The sequence below is a fragment of the Podarcis liolepis genome (genome assembly GCF_965112155.1).
Source record: "Podarcis liolepis genome assembly, chromosome: 8".
Classification (NCBI taxonomy): domain Eukaryota; kingdom Metazoa; phylum Chordata; class Lepidosauria; order Squamata; family Lacertidae; genus Podarcis; species Podarcis liolepis.
This window is the reverse complement of record NC_139560.1, coordinates 23,507,178-23,534,737: the sequence shown is the minus strand read 5'-3', so window position 1 is coordinate 23,534,737 and position 27,560 is coordinate 23,507,178. Positions and strand designations below refer to the sequence as shown.

The following is a 27,560-nucleotide window of genomic DNA, read 5'->3' as shown; positions in this document are numbered from 1 at the left end:
ACATCACCTTGCCAACAAAGGTCCGTATAGTTAAAGCTATGGTTTTCCCAGTAGTGATGTATGGAAGTGACAGCTGGACCATAAAGAAGGCTGATCACCAAAGAATTGATGCTTTTGAATTATGGTGCTGGAGGAGACTCTTGAGAGTCCCATGGACTGCAAGAAGATCAAACCTATTCATTCTTAAGGAAATCAGCCCTGAGTGCTCACTGGAAGGACAGATCGTGAAGCTGAGGCTCCAATACTTTGGCCACCACATGAGAAGAGAAGACTCCCTGTTTCCCTGTTGGGAAAGATGGAGGGCACAAGGAGAAGGGGATGATAGAGGACGAGATGGTTGGATAGTGTTCTCGAAGCTACCAGCATGAGTTTGACCAAACTGCGGGAGGCAGTGGAAGACAGGAGTGCCTGGTGTGCTCTGGTCCATGGAGTCACAAAGAGTCGGACACGACTAAATGACTAAACAACAACAAATGGGAGTTGTAGTAGTGACACCTGGTGTCCACCGTATTTTCAGCATTGTAAGAAGTGTATTTTGTGGGGGGGGGGGGAGAGAAATAACGACATTTATAATAATTTCACAGTGCTTATATTTAACATAATCACAGGTTGTTCACCACAAGTTATCTCCCACCTTGCATATTTTTTTTTAAAAAACATTCATACAAAACATAGTAGGTTAACAACAACAAAAAGAGACCAAAATTGTATTATGTTGGAGTAATTAAAACTGGAGCATTCCTAACAGTCCTGAGGGTAATTATTCCAGTGGTCAGTGCACAGTTTGGAGGCAGGAACGGGTGGAGATAATCTAAGACATGTCTGCATTTAAAAAGGGACTGGAGGGAAGTAGGGATCATTGTAAGATGATGTACTTTGTACATAGGAAGACCTTACCACAAATTCAGTGGCACTGTGTAATTTATCATTAAGCTGAAGACCTGTGGGGAGACAGTTTGTATCCTGTGGAACAGAACAATGGTAAACATTCCAGAGGCCAAAGATTAACAGCTTAATGTCAAATACTTTAAAAGGTGTTACTTTGATCCAAGATATGCAATGTTTCCCATTTTTTTTAAAGGTCCTGTACATTTTTTATAATAAAATGAAATATATGTGCAAAATATTTACAGTCTTCCCCGTTATAACAAATTCTGGTTCCCAGGAGCAGCTGATGTTTTTTTTAAAAAAACCTCAGGAACAAAACCACATGAGGAGTTAGAAAATGTAGACTGCTATTAAACAGAGGACAACTGCTGTGGTAAGTTTGCTATTCCTCATTTTTAAAAAAAAAACCCAGAGGCAGCAGCAGCAGCTGAAGTGCAGGTCACAAGTCTTCTTCGCGTATTTTCTCAAACACGCAGTCACCCTCATTTGGTCTACTAGCGTTCGGTTTTTTTCTTGGCTTAAAACCAGAATGAAATATCTGCACAGAATCAAATACACGATATGTTAAACCAAGAGATCAAAAAACCCTCTAGTCAATAATGCATGAAACCCACACCAGTAGAACACCACCTAACTGTGTGTTGGGGAATACCACCAGCAGCTATGCTAATGATACGTAACAGGAAAGAAAAGGTTTGTGAAAGCCAGCAACTATCAAGATTTTTGATCCTGCTTTCTCCAACCTAGTGCCTGCACATGTTTTGGCAGCCTATACTGGCTGGGGCAGACGTGAGTCATAGTCCAAAACATCTGGAGGGCACCAGGTTGCAGAAGGCTGTCCAATGGGTATTATAGTTATAGTACTGCAGCAATTGTATTGAACTGACATAAGCAATGGCAGCCTCTATGACGCAGTGATGGTGACTGTTTATATAGCACTATGACGTGTACAAAGCACTTCCGATAATAAGCTCAGTAATCCTCACAACCACCAGGAAAGGCATGTCAGCGTCACCATCCCCTTATTACAGGTTGTGTGTGTGTGGCAAGGTTAGGAGGAGAGAACAGCAACTTGCATTAGGGACCCTAGTCATCTCCTTTCCCATCCCAGCCCCTCTCAGGTCTCCACCCAAGTTTATGTCATTTAATTCACAAACCTGACTTGGATGGATGCTTGGTTTCTTAGCTTTACCAGGTTCAGGAAGTTCAATCTGCTAAAACAGATTGATAAAATGTAAAGATCATTGCTAGGCAGAAAGATAAACACACAGAGGCAGGCAACATGTAACTCAAGTGTATTCACACAGGGGAGACACTGGCAAATACACTATAGTATCAGCAATTTTAATCACATTTCTCTTTGAACTTGTGAACATGATTTCCATTGATATCAAGCACCAGTGGCATTTATATGTGGAGAAGTGAATGAAAGCAATGGGTTTGTTTTTGGTCTTTTCCTTTAAGCAATGAACCAATTTCTGTGGTGAGCCTAGAATCTACAGATACCAGGCAATACTCACCCCTACTGAAAAAAGAAATCATTGCTAAAGTTGCCCTGAATATGATTTATAAACCTTACCCAAGAGGATGTGTCGTTCTATAGGTTGATGTTCAAATGTTGAGCAAACTTCTCTCTCACTAGGTTCCTTGGCCTCCCATTTACAAAATGGAAAGTATGCATCTTGATTCCATATGCATGTTTACTTGGAAGTACTTTCTAGTTCCATTGAACTCAGTAGGATTTGCTCTTAAGCCTGTATATGATTTCAGCCATAGGGTGGGTCAAGTGAGGATCTCTGGAGCCAGTATTGCCCACCAAGGCTGGCAAGACAAAAGGCAGGGGGACCAACAGCAGGCCCAAGCCAACAAAAGGCAGAGCCACTTTCTGATTGGCTGTAAGTAAGGCCAGTAGGGGCTGGCTGAGTTTGGTGAGGCAATGTCCCAGTTGGTCTAATCACCCAGCCTCCACCGTGCAGGAGCAATGGAGCCAAGAACCTCACATCAACAGTCAGGCAAACTCGATTGTCAAACTTTGCTCACCATTTCTTGATCACCTTTGGTTGCTGTCATCAGCTGCTCCGATATTATCTTTTTTAAGCAGCTGCTTAGGAGAAATGCCTAGACGTGGGATAAATATTACATTTAGATTTTAAGTAACAAAATACTTTGTATGCAGAATTGCTGCTTTCCAGAGTACATCAGCCTTGCTCTGTAGTTCGAATGTTTTTTTACTCCCAGCTTAATCTATCCGATTGCAGTCCACTAGCCATATCATTCAATTTACTCAGGACTTACATATGAAAGTAAACCTGAACAAGCCTTTCCTGATGTGAACCTAAACATATAACAGTAACACCTGGGGGATATTTTCTCTTGTGAATTGTCATCCATAAGTAACAGATATACAGTGGTGCCCCGCAAGACGAATGCCTCGCAAGACGAAAAACTCGCTAGACGAAAGGGTTTTCCGTTTTTGTGTTGCTTCGCTAGACGAATTTCCCTATGGGTTTGCTTCGCAAGACGAAAACGTATTGCGCCTTTTTTTTAAAGCCGCTTGAAGAGGCGCAGTTGCAACGGACCGTGCCTCGCAAGACGAAAAACATCGCAAGACGAAAAGACTCGCGGAACGAATTCTTTTCGTCTTGCAAGGCACCACTGTAAGGCTACTTTCTTCCTTTATATTTAATATTAGGTGGAAGAAAGCAGGGGGATGAACACAGCTTAGCTGTAAAAGCACATCCTTTGCATCTATAGTGTCCCAACTTCAACCCCTGACATTAGCAAAATGGAGGAAGATGTCCGGGTAAGGCCTTGTTGAGCTGTTGCCTGCAAGGGTTAGGTCAGGGGTGGGGAACTTCTGGCCCACACACCTAATTAGGCCTTATACGAGTACCAATTTGCCCTGTAAGGCTATTATTACCCACAAACCACACCCACCTGCCATACCTGATGTCATATGTGATGCCAGGTGTGAGGGAGGTATGGATATGGCTACAAATAAATGGTCAGGAGCTTGAAGTGGGCTCCAGATTAATCCACTGCAAGCAGGGCTCCCTGGGCAGAAAGCACCACTGGGATCAGATGGACTAGGGATTTCCTCCATTGGGAAATGCACCTTCAAAGGTGGTCTTTAACTGCTAAAAAATGATCCCCTCTGAACTTTGGTGCTGCAATTTCAGCAGGCACACAGTACATGGTTGTTCACTCTTCAGGCTTCTCCTTTTATGTACATTAGGTTTGTATTATGTAATACAAACCTGCTTTGTGTTAAAGGCAATCCATCTCCAGGTATCAGAATCGTTGTACTCAAACCTGAGCTCCAGGAACTGGTCAAGGCCTTGGCCTGTAACAGATCCCTAGGGAGTTTTAAAAAAAACGATGCAGTAATATTAGTCGAGAGGTCCTCCAGTCTATACTGATGCCTAGTCACTAAACTACACTAGTATTCAGAGGATATCTCCAATGTTGCTGTTTTTTTAGAGAAGACCCACTAAAATTGTTGTATGCAAGTTAGAAATGCCCACTAACTTCAATGGGTTCACTCTCAGCAGAACTTTCATCCCTTTGTTTTCTATATGCAGCTATCACTTTCTCCTAGGTCAGAGGAGAGTGCTTAGAGGAATCTGAGGTGAGGCAAGACTGCAGAAGTATCAACTTAGTCTACCGTTGATGGTATTTGGAACACAGAATGTTAACAATGAACAACTTCTTCCTAACATGTGTATGTGCAGCAAGAAAGGTGCATAAAGGCAATCTAAACTAAGAATTTGTGTTATTGCTTACAAGGCAGGGCCTCTCATTTCGGGATTTTTTCCCCCTCATGTCATGAGACTCAAGTTTAAAGGAAATCCAGTACAAGAAAGTTAGCATTAAACAATGTGGTTAAGTAGTGAAGTTGCTCACAAGGTACTTACTAGAAATGTGACCTGCCAGCACCTCACCCTGTTGATCTTGAAGCTGACCTCTTTGATCTGGTTGCTAGGCAACTTTATGCAGCAGCTAATCTCATTATTTCCTACATGAATAGCAGCAGTACAGCCTGCTTCAGGATAGTCACAGGAGCAAGGAGCGAGCTTAATGTATCCGTAGTGCTGGACCTCCTGAGCCAGCTCTAAAAACTGTGCAAGAGAAACAGAAACTGGAGGACAACAGTGGGTTATATACTGTACCACATGATGCAGGAAGGTACTGAGGGCTAGCAACTTCAGCAAGGGACCGAAAGCCAAGGACTCTGTTGTTATCTGGATAGGCCCCCCGCCCCCTCAAACATACTGCGGGCCACGTCTCACATATAAAATCAATGCAGGAATTATCCCAGTGCTCATTTGAGAATATACATGTCAATGTCAGGTGGGGATGATTAACACACTGGAAAAAATGTGTATGGCAGTGCAGATGGAATACCCGACATTATTAGCTTTTACCAGTAATCCCTTTCCAAAGTCTTTGGGCACAAGAGTAGCTTAAAGAAACTGGAACTTGGTAAGAAAGGCAGAACTCAACACTGCTGTTCTGCTAGCACTATGGAACTTTTGTAGCCAGCTGTGCACCCTCAAAATCTGCTCCAGGGGGTTGGAAGATCCCCCAGAGCGCATTTTGAGGTGCACAGGGAGAAGAGGAGGAAGGGGAAGCCCACTTGTGTGAGAAAAATTCCACATGAGCAGTGTTGATTGCAACAAGTCTCCAGGCCTCAGCCATTTAAATCTGGAGCACTCTATAGGAGTTGTTTTAATCTTGTAGCAAGTGATCTGCAGGCTATACTCCCGCTTTGCATGTCTAGAAGTTTGTCATTGTACAAATGCTACAGGAAATTCCGCAAAACTGACTTATTATTTCTCTGTTGCCTCTCTTTGTATGCTTATAACAAACTGCATTTTCACCCATGAAATAATTAAATACCAAAGCAGGCATTCTATGGAGGCAGAGCTGGAGATGCCAATATAGAGTATGCTGAGGTTGAAAGATCAGAAGGGAACGGAGAAGGGGTCTGAGTCTCTAGTCTGCTCTTTCCCCTCTCTAGGCTAATCTCATATTTCATCTCCTGGCTCTGCAGGAAGAGCGTAAAGGAAAAGCCAGTCTGGGTTTGCCAGAGAGCAACCTTTGCAATAGCTTTGATGCAGGCAAGACAGCTCATCTTCCTTCCCTCCTAGCACATGATCTGTAATATGCATGGGAAGTTAATGCTCATCCAAACTTTAGATGGGCCTCAGCTAATTTTCACGAACAGCGTCAGCAGAATCTAACACACCTGGACAAATTTTGTGAAATGGGGACTAATTTTTTGTGCAGCTGGGCTTGGATTAATAGAAAGAGTGTTTCCCATCCTCATCTCTCCCTGAGACCCCTGACAAACCACTCTGTTAGGGTCCAGCTTGAGCAAACTGGGGTGGGATGGGACACAAGGAGAGGATAGAAGATTCTTCTGCTTACAGAATAAAAAAATCCTTGGCAGAGCTGAAGAACACAGCAAGCCTTTATAAGCAGATGCTCTCTCTGGTGTCTTTGCACCACAGCATGCACCCTGAAAAGGTTAGAACACTGTGTTACCTTCATTTTGTTAGGTGCTTTCTGCAGCATTTGAAGCTTCTGCATCTGTCCGTCTGTAGGCTTGATCCAGTTCTTCTCCATTTCCTGCAGAACCTTAAAAAGAGAAAAAAGGTATGAATTAAAGTCCCCGATGCATTGTTCTCCCTGACTTAAGAGTCCAGCAGCCAAACCACCAGACCAATGAGCTCCTCAAATTGCCAGTCCTGCTGATCCATGTGGGATCAGGTCCCTCTGACATGACAGAAGGGGTACAAGAATGGTGGAGAACAGTTCTCTGAAACAGCACAATCAACATGACTTTGCAAAGAAATTGTGGCAATAGCATCCTGCAACCCTAGAGTCCCATCATGCCCACCAGGTACTACTAGGCTGCAAGCAGCTACCCAGTTGCTAGTTCAACTGTCTGCATTACTGCAGCTCAAATAGCTCTCATGATAGAACTGTGATATATATATATAAAACCCAGCTGTAACATGCATTGCAATAAGAGGGAGCCAAGCACCAATTTATTTAATTTCAACCCAACATGGTGGCATATCACAACTCTCACACACAACTCTTAAGCAAGCATTTAGGATGGTGCTAAAAACCCTTACCTTTTTTGGGGGGGGCAAGTATTAGAGTGCTAATCTCTAAACCAGTTACTGCTGGATTACCAATTTCCTCCCTTCCCCACATTATGGGCAGAACTTGAAGTGACCTGTGGCAAAGTTCACTTGGGGTTAAACCATAGATGATGGCAGCAGATTCAGCTGATGCTTAGACTCAGATCTGTGACAACTGTACGGTTTTAAACAAATGGGGTGCACACAGGTGATGAGTGGTTCAAGTCTTCCGCCACCCACTGCTCATCTCCTTGAGGTTGCTCTCCTCATGAGCAATGGGCTGTAGCTCAGTGGTAGAGCACATGTTTTGCATGCCAAAGGTCATAAGTTCAATCCAGTGTTCTCCAGGCAGGGCTAGGATGAATTCCTGCCTGAAAAACTGTAGAGCAGCTGCCAGTCAGTGCTGGCCATACTGAGCTACATGGCTTGGTATAAGGAAGTTTCCTAAATTCCTACATTTCCTCCCAGCCAGGCTCACGTCAGTTTCAATAATATCCTAATGCCTGGGAGGGAGAGAAAGAACCCACGAGGAAGCAATCTATGAGGAATATTTACAGACCTTTTGCTATGAACAACCCCCTGTGATGTGTTTTAAACCCAGATCTATCACTCTTACATCTAGTTGGGCCAGCCTACTCTTTGGGAACACCTATTTGTTATTATACATCAGGTAGCGTTGATGGATGGGAGTTAAGAAGCTCTGCTTGTTCATGAAAGCCTACTTTTAAACACAACAAGAAGTCAGTTTCTTTTCATAATAGTATTTCAGGAGTAGTGCTTTTCTAGAAGGAACTCACCTGCACATGAAAAAACCTTAGGTAAAGGTAAAGGTACCCCTGCCCGTAAGGGCCAGTCGTGTCCGACTCTAGGGTTGTGCGCCCATCTCACTTAAGAGGCCGGGGGCCAGCGCTGTCCGCAGACACTTCCAGGTCACGTGGCCAGCGTGACGAAGCTGCTCTGGCGAGCCAGCACCAGCGCAGCACACGGAAACGCCGTTTACCTTCCCGCTATAAAGTGGTACCTATTTATCTACTTGCACTTAGGGGTGCTTTCGAACTGCTAGGTGGGCAGGAGCTGGGACCGAAGACGGGAGCTCACCCCGCCGCGGGGATTCGAACCGCCGACCACGCGATCGGCAAGCCCTAGGCGCTGAGGTTTTACCCACAGTCCCACCTGCGTACCTGTATATAAAGTAAGTTCACTGAAGTTCTGCAATTCATAAGCATTTTATCAAGGGATGGGTCCATGTACCTGTCCAACAGGGAGAGGGAAATGGAAAGTTTAAACAAAACAAAGCCACTGATCCAGTGAAATATCTACAATGAGAGCTACTACTGAAATACTGTATTTCTGCCCTTCCTCCAGCATATATATACATTTTAATGCATCTTGCTAAATCTGCTTCTTCATCATTCTTGCTTACCACTTTCTGATCCCAATCTTACAAGGCGATTCTTTCATGCTCTGAAGACTCACATAGGGAAGTTCAAATTCTGCCAGTTTTTTCAATACTAGAAGTGAGGGGTAAGAAAGGGGGAAGGTAATTTTTGGAAAAAGTTGACTTTTTAAATATACATCTTTTAAAGCACACATTTGTCTCCTTTATGCAATGCATTTTAATATGTGCTTGCGAAACACACAACTTGTGAAGTAACCCCAGCCTCTTCCAACTTAAAAAGGAGAGAAATAAATGGGATATTTTCCCAGCAAAAGCAAACCAAAAGTTCTTGCATTTTTATGATACGATAAAAGGTTTCTCTCCATGCAACATATAGGTTTTGCTTTAGGTTTTAAAGTCAACCAAAAACAAAGAGGAAAAACCAGAGTTCAGTCAGAACGTTGCTTCTACATAGCCGTCACCCATAAAGCTTTCCCACATTGCACAAATAGAAAGGAATGTGAATGCAATGTCTAGTATACCAAACAATGCACCTCTTACCAGACAGCTCCCCATTGTTGTGATCTTGAATAAGGAACAAGCTGAAATAGCCTATTAATTCTCTTGAAAGCTCAATCTTGTACGATACAACCTGGAAGGGGGGGGTGGGGAGAGAAGAGAGGTACTTTCCCATTAAGAATACGAATGAGTCACGTTGTTTAAGACAATATTTTGAAATGGCTTTTGTATCAGGGTACATTAGAAAAATGCAACAAATAAATCTGTTTCTGTTTCCCCACAGAGGTTTAGAGAAATGAAACAGAAATATTGTTTTCACATTCTTCATAACTGTTCATCATGAAAAATGAGTTTTAAAAGGCTCTTGCATATCTGCCTCACTGATTCTATCTACTGGTTCTTTCTGCCAGAAATCCCTGGTTCAGTCCAAATTGCTCCATTTTGTTTGGGCTTGGCCACCAAGTAATAAGTGTCTTTTTAAGCTAGAACTTTGCTTGATATATCTGGACAGACACAACAGCAACGTATTGCTTAACATGCTTGTGAATTGGTTCATACGAGATACTGTAAAGAACATTTAAAAATTACTTGCCTCTAGCACTCTTTCAGCAGTATCTGATGTCTGAATATCAATTCTGAGATACCGTCCATCAGCAAGATAAACATCCAGAAAAGATTGTTGGGTTTGGATTTTAAATGTATCCTGCAAGACATGAAAACATGGGATTGGAGTGCCTATATATGTGGTCCTTGCATCTGAAAGCGAAGATTTCAGCTTCTTCACTTCAGGAAAAAAACAACGGTGAATTGTTAAGCAAACTAGGTCAGAAATGGATGGTCAGTGGTTAGGGCTGAAGGGAGTTGTAGTCCAAAATATCTGAAGGGCAACATGTTTTCTATCCCTGTTTTTGATCCCCAAAATAGTAAAAATGGGCAACTGGCTTTGGTAAGATTAAAAAAGCAGATGTTGAAGTCTGCAGCACTTAGTTGATTAATTATGTAAAATTTTTTTATCAATTAAAGAAGTGCACCAATTAAACTGTTTATTTTTAATCTAAATGCTTATAGTTCCAAGCCCTTCTGAGAGCAGAGGGAATATCTCTTCTGTTATGGTCCGCTGTGACACAGCAATGCAACCATCTGAAAAACACTATTTTCTTCTGAATTGCAGCTGCTCATATACAAGTTTATGCAGATTTGATTAATTATAACTAATTGATTAAAGTTATACCTTAAATCAAGCGACAGCGCTGCAATAAAATATAGTTGTGGACCCTAGGCGTTTAGTTACAAACACACACACAAACTTCTTATCTCTCTTCATGATGAGAAGAAGCAACAACTATTTTTAGAACGAATTATGAGCATTAAGGAGTGAAAGGTGGCAGCTTCTCCTTCACCTATCTCATTGCTTTCAAAGTAGTTTACTTTCTACAAGATGTGCTTTGGATTACAGCCTTAGTCTGTACGAAAGGGTTGTATCTAATGCTAGTCCTATTCAGGTCTAGCCAACAAGGTGGCATCATCACGACCCTCACGCATCCACTAAAAAAGCATTTAGCACACTGCTAAAAAAGAACCTTACTTTTTTGCAAGTGTTAAGAGGGTTAATCTCCAAGCCAGTTACTGCTGTATTATTCATTTTCCCCTTCTCCCCATTGTGGGCAGAACTTGAATTAACCTGTGGCAAAGTGCACTTGGTGTTGAACCAGAAATGATGACAGCAGATTCAGTTGATGCTTAAACTCAGAACTGTGACAATGGTGTCCAATTTCTAACAAAAATGGGGTCCGAGTCTTCCACCATCCACTGCTTATCTCCCTGAGTTTGCTCTGCTCATGAGGAATGGGCTGTAGCTCAGTGGTAGAGCACGTTTTGAATGCAAAATGCCATGAATTCAATCCAATGCATGTGTCTATAGAACATGAGACTCTTAATCTCTGGGTTGTGGGTTTGAGTCCCACACTGGGCAAAGGAGTCCTATGTTGCAGGACGTTGGGCTAGATGACCCTCACGGTCCATTCCAACAGCACAATTCTGTGGCACCAGTGTGGTGTAGTGGTTAAGAGCGGTAGTCACGTAATCTGGGGAACTGGGTTTGCGTCTCCGCTCCTCCACATGCAGCTGCTGGGTGACCTTGGGCCAGTCACATTTCTTTGAAGTCTCTCAGCCCCGCTCACCTCACAGAGTGTTTGTTGTGGGGAAGGAAGGGAAAGGAGAATGTTAGCCGCTTTGAGACTCCTGAAGGGGAGTGAAAGGCGGGATATCAAATCCAAACTCTGTGACTCTATGATTCTAAGTACCTCACCATTCTACGGTCTTGGAGATGTTGAAGGAAGAGAGCCCTGTTTCACTGCCAAAGATGTCCTCAACCCATACAGAGTGGGCACATGAAATGAGGAATGCTTGAATCTGTGTTGCCATGTTCACAGCCCATTTCACCAGCAAACCTCTTCACCAAGCTCTGTGCTTAGAATATCACAGTATACAGTGGTGCCTCGCAAGACGAAATTAATCCGTTCCACGAGTCTCTTCGTCTTGCGGTTTTTTCGTCTTGCGAAGCACGGCTATTAGCGGCTTAGCGGCTATTAACGGCTTAGCGGTTATTAACGGCTTAGCGGCTTTAAGAAAAAGGAAACAAACTCGCAAGAACTCGCAAGACGTTTCGTCTTGCGAAGCAAGCCCATAGGGAAATTCGTCTTGCGGAACGACTCAAAAAATGGAAAACTCTTTCGTCTTGCGCGTTTTTCCTCTTGCGAGGCATTCGTCTTGCGAGGTACCACTGTATTCCTGTTTCGCCCTTCCACTATACCATCAAATTCACACCAATAGTCACTTCTACTGTACAGTCTCACTTACAAGGATTTTTCATGCAAGTGTTAATACTGAAGAATCCTAGGAGGGAAATCATGTGCTAAATATCGCCACTACATTTATGCAGCAACTTAAAACAAATAAATTAGAGGATGTTCTTGGGTCATGCTGTACCAGTAGAAATTTTAGAGGGGAGAAAAAGGTTTGCTCAGCTGTTTTACAGCTCCTCTTGTTTACAGGCCACTGCAGAAAGGCCCTAGATCCTCTATAAAATGTTTTGCAAGAAAACAGCACTGAGTATCAGAACATCTCTATTAAAAGCTATTTGCTTAGAATCTTCCATGCTTGGACAATGTTTACTTAGCCTTCAATTGCTGTTTCATAAATGTACTTACAAGTACATAGTGAAATGCAATGGACACTTGCTGTTCACACATAATTTATGATCCTTCCCATAAATCATCTCTCCTATTGAAAAAAAATGACATATTGAGATTTCGGCTATGTGTTTGGCATAATAATAATATAGCACCCGCTAGCCCACAGGCATTTGGTGGAAGGAATGCTAGCTAGGCATTCTATTGCATGGCTCTTCTCACACACGGATCACATTCCTGGACAAAAGCTCTGGGTTGGGCATGCGAACAGCTTGAGTAAAGTACAACCTGGCATTTGTGATGTTCATGAACTACACAGAAAAATGAAAGTAGCAGTGGCGTAGCGTGGGGGGTGCAGGGGGGGCTGGCCGCACCGGGCGCAACATCTGGGGGTTAGGGTTAGGGGGCGCAAATCCACAGGTTAGGGGGCGCAAATCCACGGGTTAGGGGGCGCAAATTACTTGCCTTGCCCCGGGTGCTGACAACCCACGCTACGCCACTGGAAAGTAATAAAAACCTGAGAGTTACTTTATTTGGAAACCATATACAACATGGGTACACTGCTGCAGGCCTGAAATGTGCCCTCTCCTACAGAATATTAAAGTGTGTTGGAGGGTGGTGCTCCAGTACAAAACTGCTAAGCTGAAACCAATAATGAAATTTGATTCTATCTGTTTGGACATGAACGAGGCAAGGACACTGTTTTCATCTCCTACTACATTTAATTAAATCTTAGTGGACTTATGCTATCACTTATGTCATCAATTCAAGTGCATACCAAAACTTTGGGTTTGTACACTTAAAGGAGATTAAATGACTGTCCCCTTAGAGCAGGAATGAGGAACTATGGATCTCCAGATGTTATTTGACTCCAAATCCCATCAGTCCTGGCCAACATGATCTACGGTTAGGGATATAGTTGGTATTGTATTCCCAATGACATCTGCAGGGCTGCAGTTCTCTGTTATGCAACAAATGCAGTTTAAAAAACAACCACCACCTGGCTTTTTGCAGTTTGGAAAGTGACGGGGAAAGGCACTGAATGTACGGAATGAAAAAATTATTAACCAGAAGACACAAGGACAGCTTGCAGGCAAATCAGAATGAATGCTGAATGAAGACTGGACTGAATTTTAAGTTTTGTAGAAGCAAACCAAGATCAATACTTAATAAGTAGGTGATCTGGAGCTGCCCTGAATATAACACTTCATGCATCTGATTGAAGTGGGCTCTAGTCCACGAAAGCTTATGCCATACTAATATAACGAACTCTTGTCACATCATTTAAATGTCCTTGCTGTCTGTGTTACTTAAATGGTATGATTTTAACTGAAGGCCAGAAAATATTGATAAAATTAAAGGTAAAGGGACCCCTGACCATTAGGTCCAGTCGTGACCGACTCTGGGGTTGCATCACTCATCTCGCTTTATTGGCTGAGGGAGCCGGCGTACAGCTTCCGGGTCATGTGGCCAGCATGACTAAGCCGCTTCTGGCAAACCAGAGCAGCGCACGGAAACGCCATTTACCTTCCCAGCAGAGCGGTACCTATTTATCTACTTGTACTTTGCCGTACTTTCGAACTGCTAGGTTGGCAGGAGCAGAGACTGAGCAACGGGAGCTCAGGCTCTGTGGTTTAACCCACAGCGCCACCCACATCCCACATTGATAAAATTACTGAAACTAAACTCTGCTATCATCACTCCAACCTTGCAAGGCCTTGGGACACTGCACCTCCATGATCATACACTGTATTTACACTGTTTCTACTAAGGAGAATATAGGCAGAGAGGCTAGAAGTTCAAGTTGCAACACTCTGGAAGTACGTGCCAGACTGCAGCTGTCGCCACCATTACAAGATAAAGAGATGTTGACATTTTCACATCAACACATTTATCGTTTCTTGTCCCGACATAACCCAAAGCTATTTTCTTGAAGCCAAGGAGCATGCTTTCTTTTTAAAAAAAGTGCTCAGAGAGTATTCTGGGAATCATCTAGTGACCGTAAGTAAGTAAGTAAGTAAGTAAGTAAGTAAGTAAGTAAGTAAAGCAAACCCTTTTGCCACACTTAAAAAACAAACAAACCTAAAAACATTAAGGGCATGAGAATAGCATTAGCTTTTAAACAGATCAGCTTATATCAAATTGCAACTATTGCCAACTTGGTAGCTAATGCAGCAAAGTAGGCAAAGTTAAGCAGTAAGGATCTATTTATCCTGCACACTAATATCAAACTCCAAGTCCAGGCCAAAACACCACCATCCAAGCATGAGGAGGAGGCAGGAGCAGCCTTGAGGGAACCCTTAAGGTTTGCAGAAGTACAAAAAAGGAAAGAAAGTGGGGGGTGGGCCCTAAGGGGAAGGGGGTGGAGCCAAAACATTGCAAAGAGAACTGAGCATGCTCATTGGGCATGGAATGGTGGCCAATTGTTGGAAGGGGGAAGGAGATGAAGGAAAACTCAGAGGGAAGGACGAATGGAACGGAGTCCCCTGGATATGGTCATGGCATCCTATCAAAGAGAAGTTCACACTATGGTATTTTGTCCCAGGGCCCATTTGTTACTTTCTAAAAACAAGCTGATTTTTCAGTTCGTTTTAAGACAGAATAAGGTGCAGAGAGCACAAGGCAAGCACTTTTTCCAATAGGTTTTCTGTGAAAGACTAGAGTTTACCTGCTGCAGTTTCCTAAAGAAACTAATAAAGACATCGCTGTTCGTAATACTTGGATCAATTGACACTGAAAAACAAAAGGACAAAAATCAGGACTGACAGCTTAAAGGATTATCTATATATGTAAGCTTTCAGTCATTTTATGACTGAAAGGGAAACTAACAATACAGAAGAAAGTACATGCATATTCAAGACAAACATGGTAGAAAATAATTATTAAGTTTGTATAACTGAATGTGGATTTTTTTTTAATAGCACATTGGAGGATCCAGAAAGCATTGTGTAGAGTGGCTTTCAGGAGTAATGATCATCACATTTCATAAACTCCTGATGAGAAGCCTTATAAATCAATATACACAGTGATGCTTTAGATGACCACATTTTCTCCTCACCCTTTCATTTATGCCACCTTGAACTCCTTGGAGAAAAAGATGGGATCTAAACATAAAAAACCCAATACATAAATTAAATCTGTTTTCCTGAATCCTTACTTAACTGATGACTATAATGGGTGCGGAAAAAACAGGGGGATCTTCTTTCTTGTGCACCGCATCAGATGCAACTCATTTTATACATACATACATACATATGTATGTCCGTAGCCAAGACTCTCATCTCCAGAACCAAACGCCTGGCTGACAAAGACCACTTGACAACTGAGTTACAGAATCTCTCAAATGTGTTAATCGCCAATGGATACCAGCAAAACAGGGTTACGAAGCTAATCCAAAAAGAAACACCCCCCAAAAACCAAGACACAGAAGAAAACAATGGCATGGCCCTCCTTCCTTATATCAAGGGCACTACAGATAAAATTAGCAAAATCCTCCATAAACACAATATCAAAACAGCCTTTTGCACCAACCAAAAAATAGCCAATATCCTCAGAAACCCCAAAGATAAAATCCAGTTGGAAAACCAAGGGGTCTATGAAATACCCTGCAAAGTCTGCCCAGCCACGTACATTGGACAAACAAACAGACGAATAAATGCACGTATCGCAGAACACAAGAATGCCGTCAAAAAAGAAGAAAAAACTTCCTCTCTTTTCCAACACATGAAAGAAACAGGACACGAAATTAATTTTGCAGATTCCAAATTGCTCTTTAACATGGAACATCACCACAAGAGAATAATCATGGAAGCCATCGAGATAGAGAAACACCCTCACAACATGAACAAGCGTGACGACACGTCCCGCCTGCCAGACATCTGGAAATTAGCCCTCCCCACAAAAACCGACACCAGAACCAGAGGCACACAGAACGCCATCACCAATCAACCACACCAGACCCAAACCCAGACCCTCTCCACAGATAAATTACAGACACCATCCAGTAGCCAAACCATAGTGGCACCTCCGGATGCTGCACCCCCCTGCAATCCCTACACAGATCTGGCTGGCACAGGGCACAAAACCACAGCTCGCCCCTATACACGAAGCCAAGCCAGAGCACAACTAAGTGCAGTACAGCCATCTTCTCAGAAAAACTCTTCACAAGCTCAAGAGGTCAAGACACGAAAGCTTTAGCAACTAATCCACACTTAATGACCCACCTAAGTGGTACTCAGAATATCACTCAAGAAATCACTCAAGATATCCCTCAAGTAATTAAGGAACAAAAGAAGAAAAGGCACACTAAGCTGGGAACTTCCTCTCTGCCCAGAACGTTGGAAGCTATACACCACACCCCCTCAACAGTATTTATAGGAACTCAAACACTGAGATCCTGCTCTGTTCCAGTAACAAGAAGCCGAAAGCACCAGCCTGAAGATGACGAGTGAGACCTCGTCGAAACGTCGCCTAGACACCCCAACTCTTACACGGGAAGACACCCGAAGACACCAAAACCTGCATATATATATATATATATATATTTGAATTGTAGTGGTGGTGCTTTTGGAAAGTTGGCCTGAAGGCCATTGGCTAATATGAGGAATTAACAATACTGTGCAGCCTTTATTTAGTGGAGGTTTTATAGAACAAGATAGCGCAGCATCTGTAATAAATAGTTTGGGGCTAAATAAACATGCTCAGCCCATGAGAACAGATGAGATACCATCTAACAGTTTATGATCCAATGAAATCATGTATAAAATTTACATTTGCACCATGTGTCATGAACCACTATTGACGTGTGTGTGTGTGTGTGTGTGTGTGTGTGTGTATTAAGGATTTGCTGTACCATTCTGTAGATATTGTTCAAGTTGAGCTCTCCTTTCATCAGCCATTGACTTCGTCATTGCGAGGTAGAATTTTGGAGGGAACGCAGGCACACCTTTCCCAAAGATCCGCCTTAACTGAAAAGACAGGGCAACTGGATAGAGCACTTTACTTGTTAGAGACAAGAACGACAGACTTGCTGGACTGGAAGAACAAAGCAATTCTTATATTCTTGAAATACAAGGGGCTGTACGTCCCCTATTGTCAACCTAAATGTTCCTGTGAATCTGGAGAGGGAGAATCGCCAACTCATCTTCTTACGCATTGCTCTTTTTATCATGATATATGTACGATTTTTACTGAACCCTTTTAATGGAAATCTCCAGGATAATTAGATGCATTTCATGTTTTCTTTCTTCCTTTCAGTTCAGAATACATCCAACTCTTACAGGGTGGTTTAATAATGAGCTGTTGCATGTAAAACCTGTCAGGGACTACTAATTTTAGTAAACTTGTAACTTATGCCTGGTGTTCCACATTACCATACACTTACTAGTGATTCACTGTTATGGTTCTCCATTTCAATCAATCAATACCAGTTTACTGTTCTGGCCAAAGGCCATGACAACCCCGTAGCAACCGTACCAATTAAAACAATACAGATCATAATATGACCCAACATCCATGATGCAAAAGAGGTTGCCAGAAACACCAAGGAATGCAAATCCAGCTTGATTTCAAATTAAACCTCCAAATCACTATAATTTATAGTGATTGTATCTAACTCCTTTTTCCTGATTTTTTGTTTGTTTTTGCAACCAGTGTATAGAGGGCCACTCTGGAAGCTTTTACTAGAGGCAGAGTATTACAGCAGCACAGTGGCGTAGCGTGGGTTGTCAGCACCCGGGGCAAGGCAAGTAATTTGCGCCCCCTAACCCGTGGATTTGCGCCCCCTAACCCCCAGATGTTGCGCCCGGCCCCCCCTGCACCCCCCACGCTACGCCACTGCAGCAGCATGCCTCACATGGTTCAAATGGAAGAAGGCTGTTGTAATAATGTTCGTGGATATTATGCAATATGGTTACCTGGATCTTTCTGATGAGGGTACGCTAAGAATCTGTATCAGTGATAGCATCTTTCTGACAAGAACACTGAAGCTGGGTGCTGGTGGCTAACACAATCTGATTTTTCTGACAGATAAACACTGAGAGGCCATTGTCTGTCATGCCCAGGGAAGGTATTTGACATTATTTATTTCATATTGTTGGTTACAAGGTATTCCCACCTGTTAAAGGCACCTGAAAAATGAGAGAAACCTGTTCTTCTCAATGTTACTCAGTTCTCCTTTCATAGCTTTTGGATATTCACTAATGCCAGTTGGGATTAAAAGAATGAACTTTAAGCCTTAAGTAAGCAAAAAATCAGCAGAGAGGAATAAGAGAAAAAATAAACTTTACACTGGTACCTCAGGTTAAGTACTTAATTCATTCCGGAGGTCCGTTCTTAACCTGAAACTGTTTTTAACCTGAAGCACCACTTTAGCTAATGGGGCCTCCTGCTGCCACCGGAGCACGATTTCTGTTCTCATCCTGAAGCAAGGTTCTTAAACCGAGGTACTATTTCTGGGTTAGCAGAGTCTGTAACCTGAAGCGTATGTAACCCGAAGTACCACTGTACTTCAACTCTACATGCCTTGCCTTTTTACTTTGACTCGCCCTGAAACATATACCCGCCACCCTGACATTATGCCTGAGAGATCCACCACAGTTCAGTCCATGTTATATCATTGAAGTCACTCTGGTCGAAACACTGGACATATTGTGATGCATCCAATGTAAGTTCTACTCAAGAGTATACTAAATGAAGTTAATGGCTATGATTAGGTCCATTAATTTCCATGGATCTAATCTAAGTGGAACTTTCCTCTCTATCCTTACATTCTATTCAAAACCACCATGTCCCTAAGCTCTGCCAATATTTAGTCAGTTGAAGTAGGATGCTGCCTATTATCTTAAATTACAGTCATACCTTGGAAGTTGAATGGAATCCGTTCCGGAAGTTCGTTCGACTTCCAAAACGTTCAGAAATCAAGGTGCAGAAAGCTTTTGCAGCCAATCGTTCAGGTTCCAAAGAACATTCGCAAACCAGAACTTCTGGGTTTGCGGCGTTCGGGAGCCAAAATGTTCAACTCACAAGGTGTTCGACTTCTGAGGTGCGACTGTAAATGTTTTGCTTTAGCTATAAATTACCGGTAACAAATATGTCCATATTGTTCCAGCCTCAGATATTTATTATGAAAATTATTTATATGCCACCTTTGGGGATATAGCCCAGACAAGTCATCTCGATTGTAATATTGCAATAAAGGCAATGGGCAGTATTCAACTAATGCATCCCGTCAGCGCAAGGATTTACACTTGTGCAATAGGACTTTCTCCTCCTCTCCCATTCCCACATGCACCCCACACCCTTTCCAAATCTGCTCCAGAGGCTTTGGGGAACCCCCAGAACAGGTTGAGGGGCACAGAAGGAGGATCTCTTAGCACTACTTTGGATTCGACCCAATGACCCAAAATAATTAAAATTAACAATGGTAGAAATGATTAGCAAGACCCTTTAAAACAATGACAGAGAGTAATAAAGCAACTAAACAGAGCTATATTTTGGAACATATTTCTGTAGTTGTTTGTGTGAAAAGAAGTTATTAAAATGAAACACACACAAAGGACAATGCCCATTACACATCCATACCCTCTCATATAAACTACAGTAAGGTAGTTTATTCTTGCATATACCTCACTTATCTAAACCCTAAAAGTGATAACTAGCCTTATAAAATTCAACTTTGCCAGTGAATTACAAAGTAAACTACTAGAACACAGAGGGCATATCCAATTACAAAAAAAACCTTTATAGGTTTCCTACCTGTATAACTGTCAGAGCTTCTCCTGGGAACCTGGGAACTGTAGTTTGGACAAGCTGCTGCAAATCAGAAATCCCTTGCCCCTTTACAGAACTACAGTTCCCAGGGGGTGTGGGAAAATGATTGCTTGTACATGAGAGCATGAGCAAAGTTCTTATTGTTACAGGGTGATCTCATAGCTAGAAGCATCCTTGGAGCATGAATAGCGCGTGAACAGCTCGTGCTGTCCCATATGATTGGCTAACGTAGTATGGTCTGATCGCTCGCATGCTTTGGTACCAAGGTCTTTATCTGCTGGCTAGAACAAATTGCTTGACTTGTATTTTTTGTATCCTTACTTGGCTTGTATCTTTCTGATTTTCATACAATAAAAGCTGTGCTGCATTAGCCCTAGGAGCTGCCATGTTTCCCTAGGAGCAGCCATAATTCGGAACCTATCTTGGTGTGAGACTGATTTTTCTCTGGATGCCGAGCTGCAACTCGACAATTGGTGCCCCGTGTGATTGCCTTCGGACTTCACGTTGTTTTTCAGCACTCACCAACACGTCGTTCATCCACGTAGTGGATCCCTGGTGAGTGCTCCCGTGTGACTGCCTGTTTTTCATTATTCAGCACTCACCTACACGTCGTTCATCCACGAAGTGGATCCCTGGTGAGTGCTCCCGTGTGACTGCCTGTTTTTCATTATTCAGCACTCACCAACACGTCGTTCATCCACGTAGTGGATCCCTGGTGAGTGCTCCCGTGTGTACAACGTTCAGCTCTCACCTCGCCCCGCAAGGGCTGCAGACGCGTCGTTCATCCACGTAGTGGATCCCCGGTGAGAGCTCCCGTGTGAATGTGATTCTGGACTACGTTACGGTCTTATCAGCACTTATCTCCGCCCGGACAGGGCAAAAAGGCGCCTCTCTCTCATCCTCCTACGGATCCCTCGGTAAGTGCTCCCTGCTCTTTTTGCAACTCTTGCAATCATGGGAAAATCTCTCTCTGCACCACAGAAAAAATTTTTAAAAGACCTTAAATTCCTTTTGGCCAGTAACAACCTTGCTGTTAGGAAAGCTGACCTTAAGTCCCTTATAAAAGCCCTGGACACTCACTGCCCGTGGTTTCCCCAGGACGGAAACTGGGAGTTAGACGATTGGAAAAAAATTGGACACTTCTTTCAAAATCATCCGCAGATTGATGTAAAGGTTTTGCATGCCTGGAGTAACGTCTACAAAGCTATGTCGTGCTTAACTCCCTCAAACATTCTTCTGGCTGCTGGAACAGCTTCTTCAAACGCCCCCCCGGTTCCCGCTTTGCCTGCCTCAAACCTACCTCCTAAACCGCCGCCTCCTCCTGTCACTCCCCTGCATTCTTCAAATTCTGCAGCACCCCCCGTTCTTCCACCTCCTCCGCCCAAGGCATCTTCTACCACTCCTCTCCAAGAATCTCTCCGTGCCGCTGCACCATTGTTGGCTTTTGACTGTACAACTCCTAATCTCTTCCCTGTGATTGCTCCTGCCGCGCCAGGGGGAGGCCCAGCCCGGCACGAACAGTTTGATTTGAGATTCATAAAGGAACTGCATTCCTCTGTCAAGGACAATGGTTTACAATCTCCTTACACCCTGGGCTTGTTTGGCACTATTTTTCAACAAAATTTGATACCAGAGGATGTTAAGCTGTTGGCCCGCACTGTAATGCAGCCTCATCAAATGATTTTGTTTATACAAGCTTGGCACTGGGCCTGCCAACGTCGTGTTGATGGGATTCGGAATAATCTTAATAATGTTGCATTGGCTAATCATCAGGCTGCTTTGGCTGCTTTGGCTGCTGGTGCCGCCCCACCCCCAGCCCCCGTCATGTTAACCCAAGCTGATGTCCTCGATGGGTTAACGGGAGGAGGCAATTTTCTTACTGCTGCCCAACAGCTAACTCTCCATCCTCAGTATTGGGAGGCCACTACAACCGCTGCTGCCCAAGAGGCTCTGGCCTCTGTCCCTGATGACAAGAATGAGCGCAATGGCCGATGTGGCAGCATCAGACAGGATCCTGCAAAGCCCTATGGACAATTTGTTGATCGCTTGTATAACACCTTCAAGCGGCAAGTTCAGGACCTGGCAGCACAAGAACTGACTGTACGCCAGCTTGTGTTTGATAATGCAAATGAGCAAGCGCTGCGCCCTCTAATGGCAACATCAAATATAGCCATTGCTGATATGCTTAAAGCCTGCCAGTCAGTGGGCACTGCTAGCCACAGCCTGTTAGCCACGGCCTTGTCCTCCGCCGTGTCCCAAAATCCTGCAAAGGCTACAACCTGTTGGATTGACAGTGGCTAAAGAAAAAATTCAGCGGACCTTACCTATTACGTGCCTGGGACACAAGCTGACAGCATCTGCAGCCATTCCAGTCACGCCTCAACTACAGTTTCCTGATTTTAAACTGGTGGATTTACAACAAATTCTTGGACAGCTGAATTGGATAAAGAGTTATTTGGACCTGCCTACTTCCACTTTGTCTCCACTATTTTCTGCCCTTAAGGGACACAAGAATCCAGCGGACAAGATCACAATTTATCACCTCTGCAATGGATAAAGTCACCTTCCACAGCTGTTCCAGTGTTTCCTGGCACGCTGAAAGGCCATCTTCATCCCTACTGCATTGGCCCCCCTTTTCCCTGGGAAGCCACTTCAACCACCAAACATCACTACAGTTTTGCTGCCTCCTAATAGCGACCATCCCATCTGTGTCATCACGCTTCATTGGGCTTGGACCTTTGACTTAGCAGTACAAGGAGCAATACATCAGACTTATTTACAGCAAATGGGCTCCTGTATCTGCAGAAATGGTTGTGTGACTTCTTCTGGATTGTGGTTTTTACATGCCAATAATCGAGCCACGAAATATCACACAGGTTGCTCGGAAGTGGCCATTGGACTAATTTACCATTCTCATCACTTGGATTTTACCCCCCAGATTTTTTTTTTCTCCTCCCTCAGGAGTCCTGCCTTATGATGTGTTCCTCTGAGCATGTACAGAGGGCTGTCTTGGAACTATTGTGGACTCTTGGCAAGGGAGGGGGTGAAGGGATTTTAGTGTGTTCCAGTTGTTTCATTTTTGTGCTTTGGCATGGTTCCCGGACAGAATGAAAGTTGCGATATGGTTCTTTAACACGGCCTACGAAGACAATGGGCTCTGTTCTCGACCTTGTTGCAATCTTTTTAGTTACTGCTTGCCTAGTGCCTTTTAGCTGCTGAGAAAAATGATTTTAAAAAGCTTCTCAAAGCTTTGAGCTTTTTTGGTGATGGTATTCTAGCATTCCAGTAAATGCTTAATTTAAGATTAGCAATAATATGAAGGATAATCGCATAAGTTTATTCTCTGTGTTTTTATTGCTTGCAGAAATAGTGTCTTATTGTTTTTGTTTTAATCATAATAATAGTATATTTTTAGGTCATTATCCATATTGTAATTGGACATATGAATACATTAATGGATCTTCTTGTTTTCTTAATGTTACAACCATGAGTGGTAGGCCAAAGGTCTTAATTAATAATGTCACAACCTACATGACCTATGAACAACAAGCTGCGTGTAGAGACTTTTATGTTTGGTTCGACTGGATGAGAAAGAGCAGCAGAACTACATGTTTGCTTCAATCTGACTTATGGTTATTTTGTGGCACACATGCCTACAAAGAAATTCCCTTTGCCTTTTCTGGAACCTACACTCTAGGTATAGTGATACCCCTGATATACAAAATAGATAAGCTCCCAGCGGTCCGTTTGCGTAACAGAAGGGAAGTACAATCACCTATTTCTCAATATACAGGGACAGCCATTTCTAGGTCCCTTCTGCCTTCTTTAGGTGCAGCCATGAATTACCGTGATTTGCATAAATTGGCAAACTGGACAGAAAATTTGTTTAATTCCACCATTTTGGCTTTAAAAATGATTAACAAAGAAATATCAGAAATAAGAAATGTAGTTCTTCAACATCATTATGCTTTAGATGTGATCCTTGCTTCTAAAGGTGGAATTTGTGCCTTAATTTATTCTCATTGCTGCATGTATATAACTGATCAATCAACCAATATCTCTGCTACTATTGATCATATGGAACAAATGATAGCCCATAATCCTTTGAATCCACCTGAAGGTTTTGATCCATGGGAGTGGTTGTCTTCTTGGTTACCCAATGGAGTATGGTTAAGAAAGGTATTATTGATTGTAATTGCATGTGTTGCTGGATTCGTCGTGGTGTGTTGTTGCATTCAATGCATACCCTCTTTGATTTCCCAATACACTGCATGGTGGTACCGACCACGGCCCACCACAGGGGTTACAAGAGGAATTTATGTTGCAAAGTGTAGACGCTTAGGCAATGAAGTGTACTAATGGTCCCTCTTTTCCTCTAACAATATAAATAAGAAAAGAGGACATGTGGGAAAATGATTGCTTGTACATGAGAGCATGAGCAAAGTTCTTATTGTTACAGGGTGATCTCATAGCTAGAAGCATCCTTGGAGCATGAATAGCGCGTGAACAGCTCGTGCTGTCCCATATGATTGGCTAACGTAGTATGGTCTGATCGCTCGCATGCTTTGGTACCAAGGTCTTTATCTGCTGGCTAGAACAAATTGCTTGACTTGTATTTTTTGTATCCTTACTTGGCTTGTATCTTTCTGATTTTCATACAATAAAAGCTGTGCTGCATTAGCCCTAGGAGCTGCCATGTTTCCCTAGGAGCAGCCATAATTCGGAACCTATCTTGGTGTGAGACTGATTTTTCTCTGGATGCCGAGCTGCAACTCGACAAGGGGGAAATAGTATCCAATCACTTAAAGCTGCAAAGCAGATATGCAATGCGTACTGACGCTATGAATTTACCTTGTCAGGGCCCTGAGTTTTGACACTGAATACAAACATTCCTCCTTCCTCAACTAGTACCAGCACTGATATTTAGCGTGTAATGTGGTTGTGCAACTGTTATGGACACTTAGTGGAAACTAATCATTATATTTTCTGTTTCTATCTCTCCTCCCATAATCGCTCAATTTTTAAACCATTTTGGGGATAGGGGATTTCCCCCTCTGCAGCAAAGCTCTTCCATGCACATTTATATTTATAACTCCTGCCCACCACCCACCTTTTCATTGGAGCAATTAGCACTGCACATGTGCTGGTATTATTTGATCTTAAGAAGTATTGGCTGCATACTGCCTAATATTTACTGTCCTTGACCTTTGTACTTGGAAAGGCCAAACTAATTATCTATTTCTAATTCTGAGAATATTCTTGGGGAATGTTCCCCAAGTGCATGAAGGGAGAGCAGAAATGTAATTAAACACTTTTGAGGCATAAGTACACACAAAGTTTCATTTGAAAGGAAACTGCTAGCATGCAGATAATCTCATTCATTTGTGTAAAAATTCAGATGGATATCAAGTGCTCTGAACAAAGGGAACATTTACATAGCTACCTATCGAACCTAAACATTAGACCCATATGTTCCTAAATTTAGGTGACACTCCCCACTCACAAATCAATGAATGTCAGAGAACAGGGATGGGCGGAAGTCAGGTCATGATCTACTGGAAGATATCTGGGTGATTTGTGGTAGACCACAAATTGCATAGCTATAGCAATAACAAAATGAACACTTAAAAAAAAAAAAAAGACTGCAGAAATGAACAAAACTTGGAATAACCAGGGATTTATTTTTACGTGGGAAAACTGGGTGAATCTCAGTTCTGGAACTCAGAAAAAACCCTGTACTCAGCAGTAGCTGAGAGGCACCATATTCTTTCATTCTAAGTGCAAATCATTTGTACCTTGCTCCAGCTGGCAGATCTCAGGACTCTAGTAAAATACAAAGTAGATTCAACAAGGGCTGGAGTCTGACCTTCCCCCGCTGTAGAATGTACCCCACTTCCATGTAAAACATATCCTCCAAAATGTTTTCTGGCAGAACATGAAAAAGGAGAAGCTATAAGCAAAAGGGGAAGGTGACCAGTGAACCGGAACATCTTACCTGTTCATTCCAGTGGTGCAACTGACTGTAACGCACCTTGCAGAAAAGGAAGCCTTCGAGATACACAGAGTACAGCTGAAAATACAGAGATTCTCTAAATAAATCCTCTTGGGAGAGTTAGGGGAATTTATCACTTCCTATTATCTGCATTTCAAACTTTCTTGCATAGAGCCCCACAATTCTTCTCATGCAGATCCTGCAAATTCCCCAAACCAGGGCATCCTCCTATATGACGGCACACCCACCATGCCTCCTCACCCTACAATCAACTCACAATTCCCATCACACTGCTATTCATTCCCATGCCTTCCCCAAGTACATTTAAAGTACATTGCGTCCCCCAATGAACCCCTTAACAGAGCTGCAATCCCCAGCAACATCAACCAACTACAGCTCCCAGGATTCTTTTGGAGAAATAATGCACTTTGAGAGCACATTAAAGGGAGTATATGCAGCTCTCTGCCTACCCTAGGCTTGCCAGATATTTCTTATTTTAAAAGACTGGTCGCTCCAGATCATTTGATCATTTCGGGTATTGCAATGGGGTGCTTAATACGAATGAACAAGGGCAACCGTAATTTCTTCAAATATAGGGCGAGAATCTTCGCAGTTTACTCGAGAAGCAGGGCACAGCAGCATTTTATATTTCCCTTCTTTTGGCCGTTGTATAGTCTGAGCCCCCCTCCTTCTCTTTCTTACACACACACACACACACACACACTTCCCCCAATCCCGTGAAACCACCTGCCAACCACACTCTACTCTCTCAAATGATCCTCTTTCCTGGCGCATCAGTACAAATCTGTGCCATCCAGGCACAGACACACCCCCCCCCAAATCTTGACTCCCGCAAAGCCCACCCTCCTTGCAAGTTATTTGCCTCTGGCAATCACTCCCCACTCCCAACCTCCTCATTCCTTTCACACAGAGGCTGTGCATCCCACCCACCCCCACCCCCCACGCCACGCAACCCTCCGCCTCCTCCCCTCGCGTACACACACGCCCCATTTCCCCCACCTCAGCTGCGCATAAAGCATCCCCCAAGCTCAGCGCCACACGACGCGGACGGATCCCTCAACCAATTGCTTGCAACGGGAAGCCAAATCCACGCTCTCCTTCCCTGTGGAAACCCCCTCCTTCCATCTCCCCCCCTCTCAGACCCTCCCCACCGCGCCCCACAACAAGCAGCCCTGGAGGGAAAGGCGAATGATGCAAGGCGGTTCTTAACCCGCGTCAGGTGCGCGCCTCTCGCCCTCCTCGGTTTGCGTCCCTTCAGCGCGCAAAAAAAAAGGCGCGGCTCCTGCCAACTTGCGGGCAAAGTGGCGCTTGCAGCGTGTGGTGCAGACGCGGCGGGTCTCCGCCGCCTCGCTACTTCCACACACACACACAGGCGCGCGCCTCTCTCTAACCCGCCTTCCTCGCCGCCAGCGCGGCTACTACGGTCGCCCATCCTCCCTCCCTCCCTCCCGGCTACTTTACCACATAGCGGCCGCCAAACTTCTCCAGCAGCTCTTCGGAGAGAGGGATGCTGAAGTGCATCTTCATGGTGGAGGCGGAGAGCAGGCGCGCGCGCCGCCTCGCCAGCCCAGACCCCGCCGCGTGCCTGGCCAGGCTGTGCTAATGGGGCAGGGCGGCCGCGGGAGCATTTGTTTTCCCCACGTGATGGC

At 43.6% G+C, this 27,560-nt stretch overlaps 2 protein-coding genes across 7 annotated transcripts in view; one reads left to right on the top strand and one right to left on the bottom strand.

The window, feature by feature from the left end:
- Positions 1-27,560, top strand: part of VPS13B (vacuolar protein sorting 13 homolog B) — an 883,035-nt gene that overhangs the window by 648,155 nt on the left and 207,320 nt on the right. The gene's annotated exons all lie outside the window — the stretch shown is intronic.
- On the bottom strand, positions 576-27,560 carry SNX31 (sorting nexin 31). Of its 5 annotated transcripts, none has more exons than XM_083517345.1 (14): positions 27,373-27,560; positions 25,894-25,968; positions 16,981-17,095; positions 14,797-14,861; positions 9,530-9,640; positions 8,980-9,070; positions 8,464-8,551; positions 8,222-8,291; positions 6,436-6,528; positions 4,803-5,006; positions 4,146-4,244; positions 2,929-3,006; positions 2,046-2,102; positions 576-1,426 (listed from the first exon to the last, which is right to left on the bottom strand). In XM_083517345.1, the coding sequence occupies exons 1-14, from the start codon at positions 27,436-27,438 to the stop codon at positions 1,328-1,330; spliced, it is 1,311 nt and encodes a 436-aa protein (XP_083373471.1). In that variant the 5' UTR covers positions 27,439-27,560; the 3' UTR covers positions 576-1,327. The 5 variants fall into 5 exon arrangements, with proteins under 5 accessions (XP_083373471.1, XP_083373468.1, XP_083373469.1 ...); XM_083517342.1 differs by lacking the exon at positions 27,373-27,560 and adding an exon at positions 27,122-27,355; XM_083517343.1 differs by lacking the exon at positions 27,373-27,560 and adding an exon at positions 27,122-27,355 and having other exon boundaries at positions 2,046-2,099.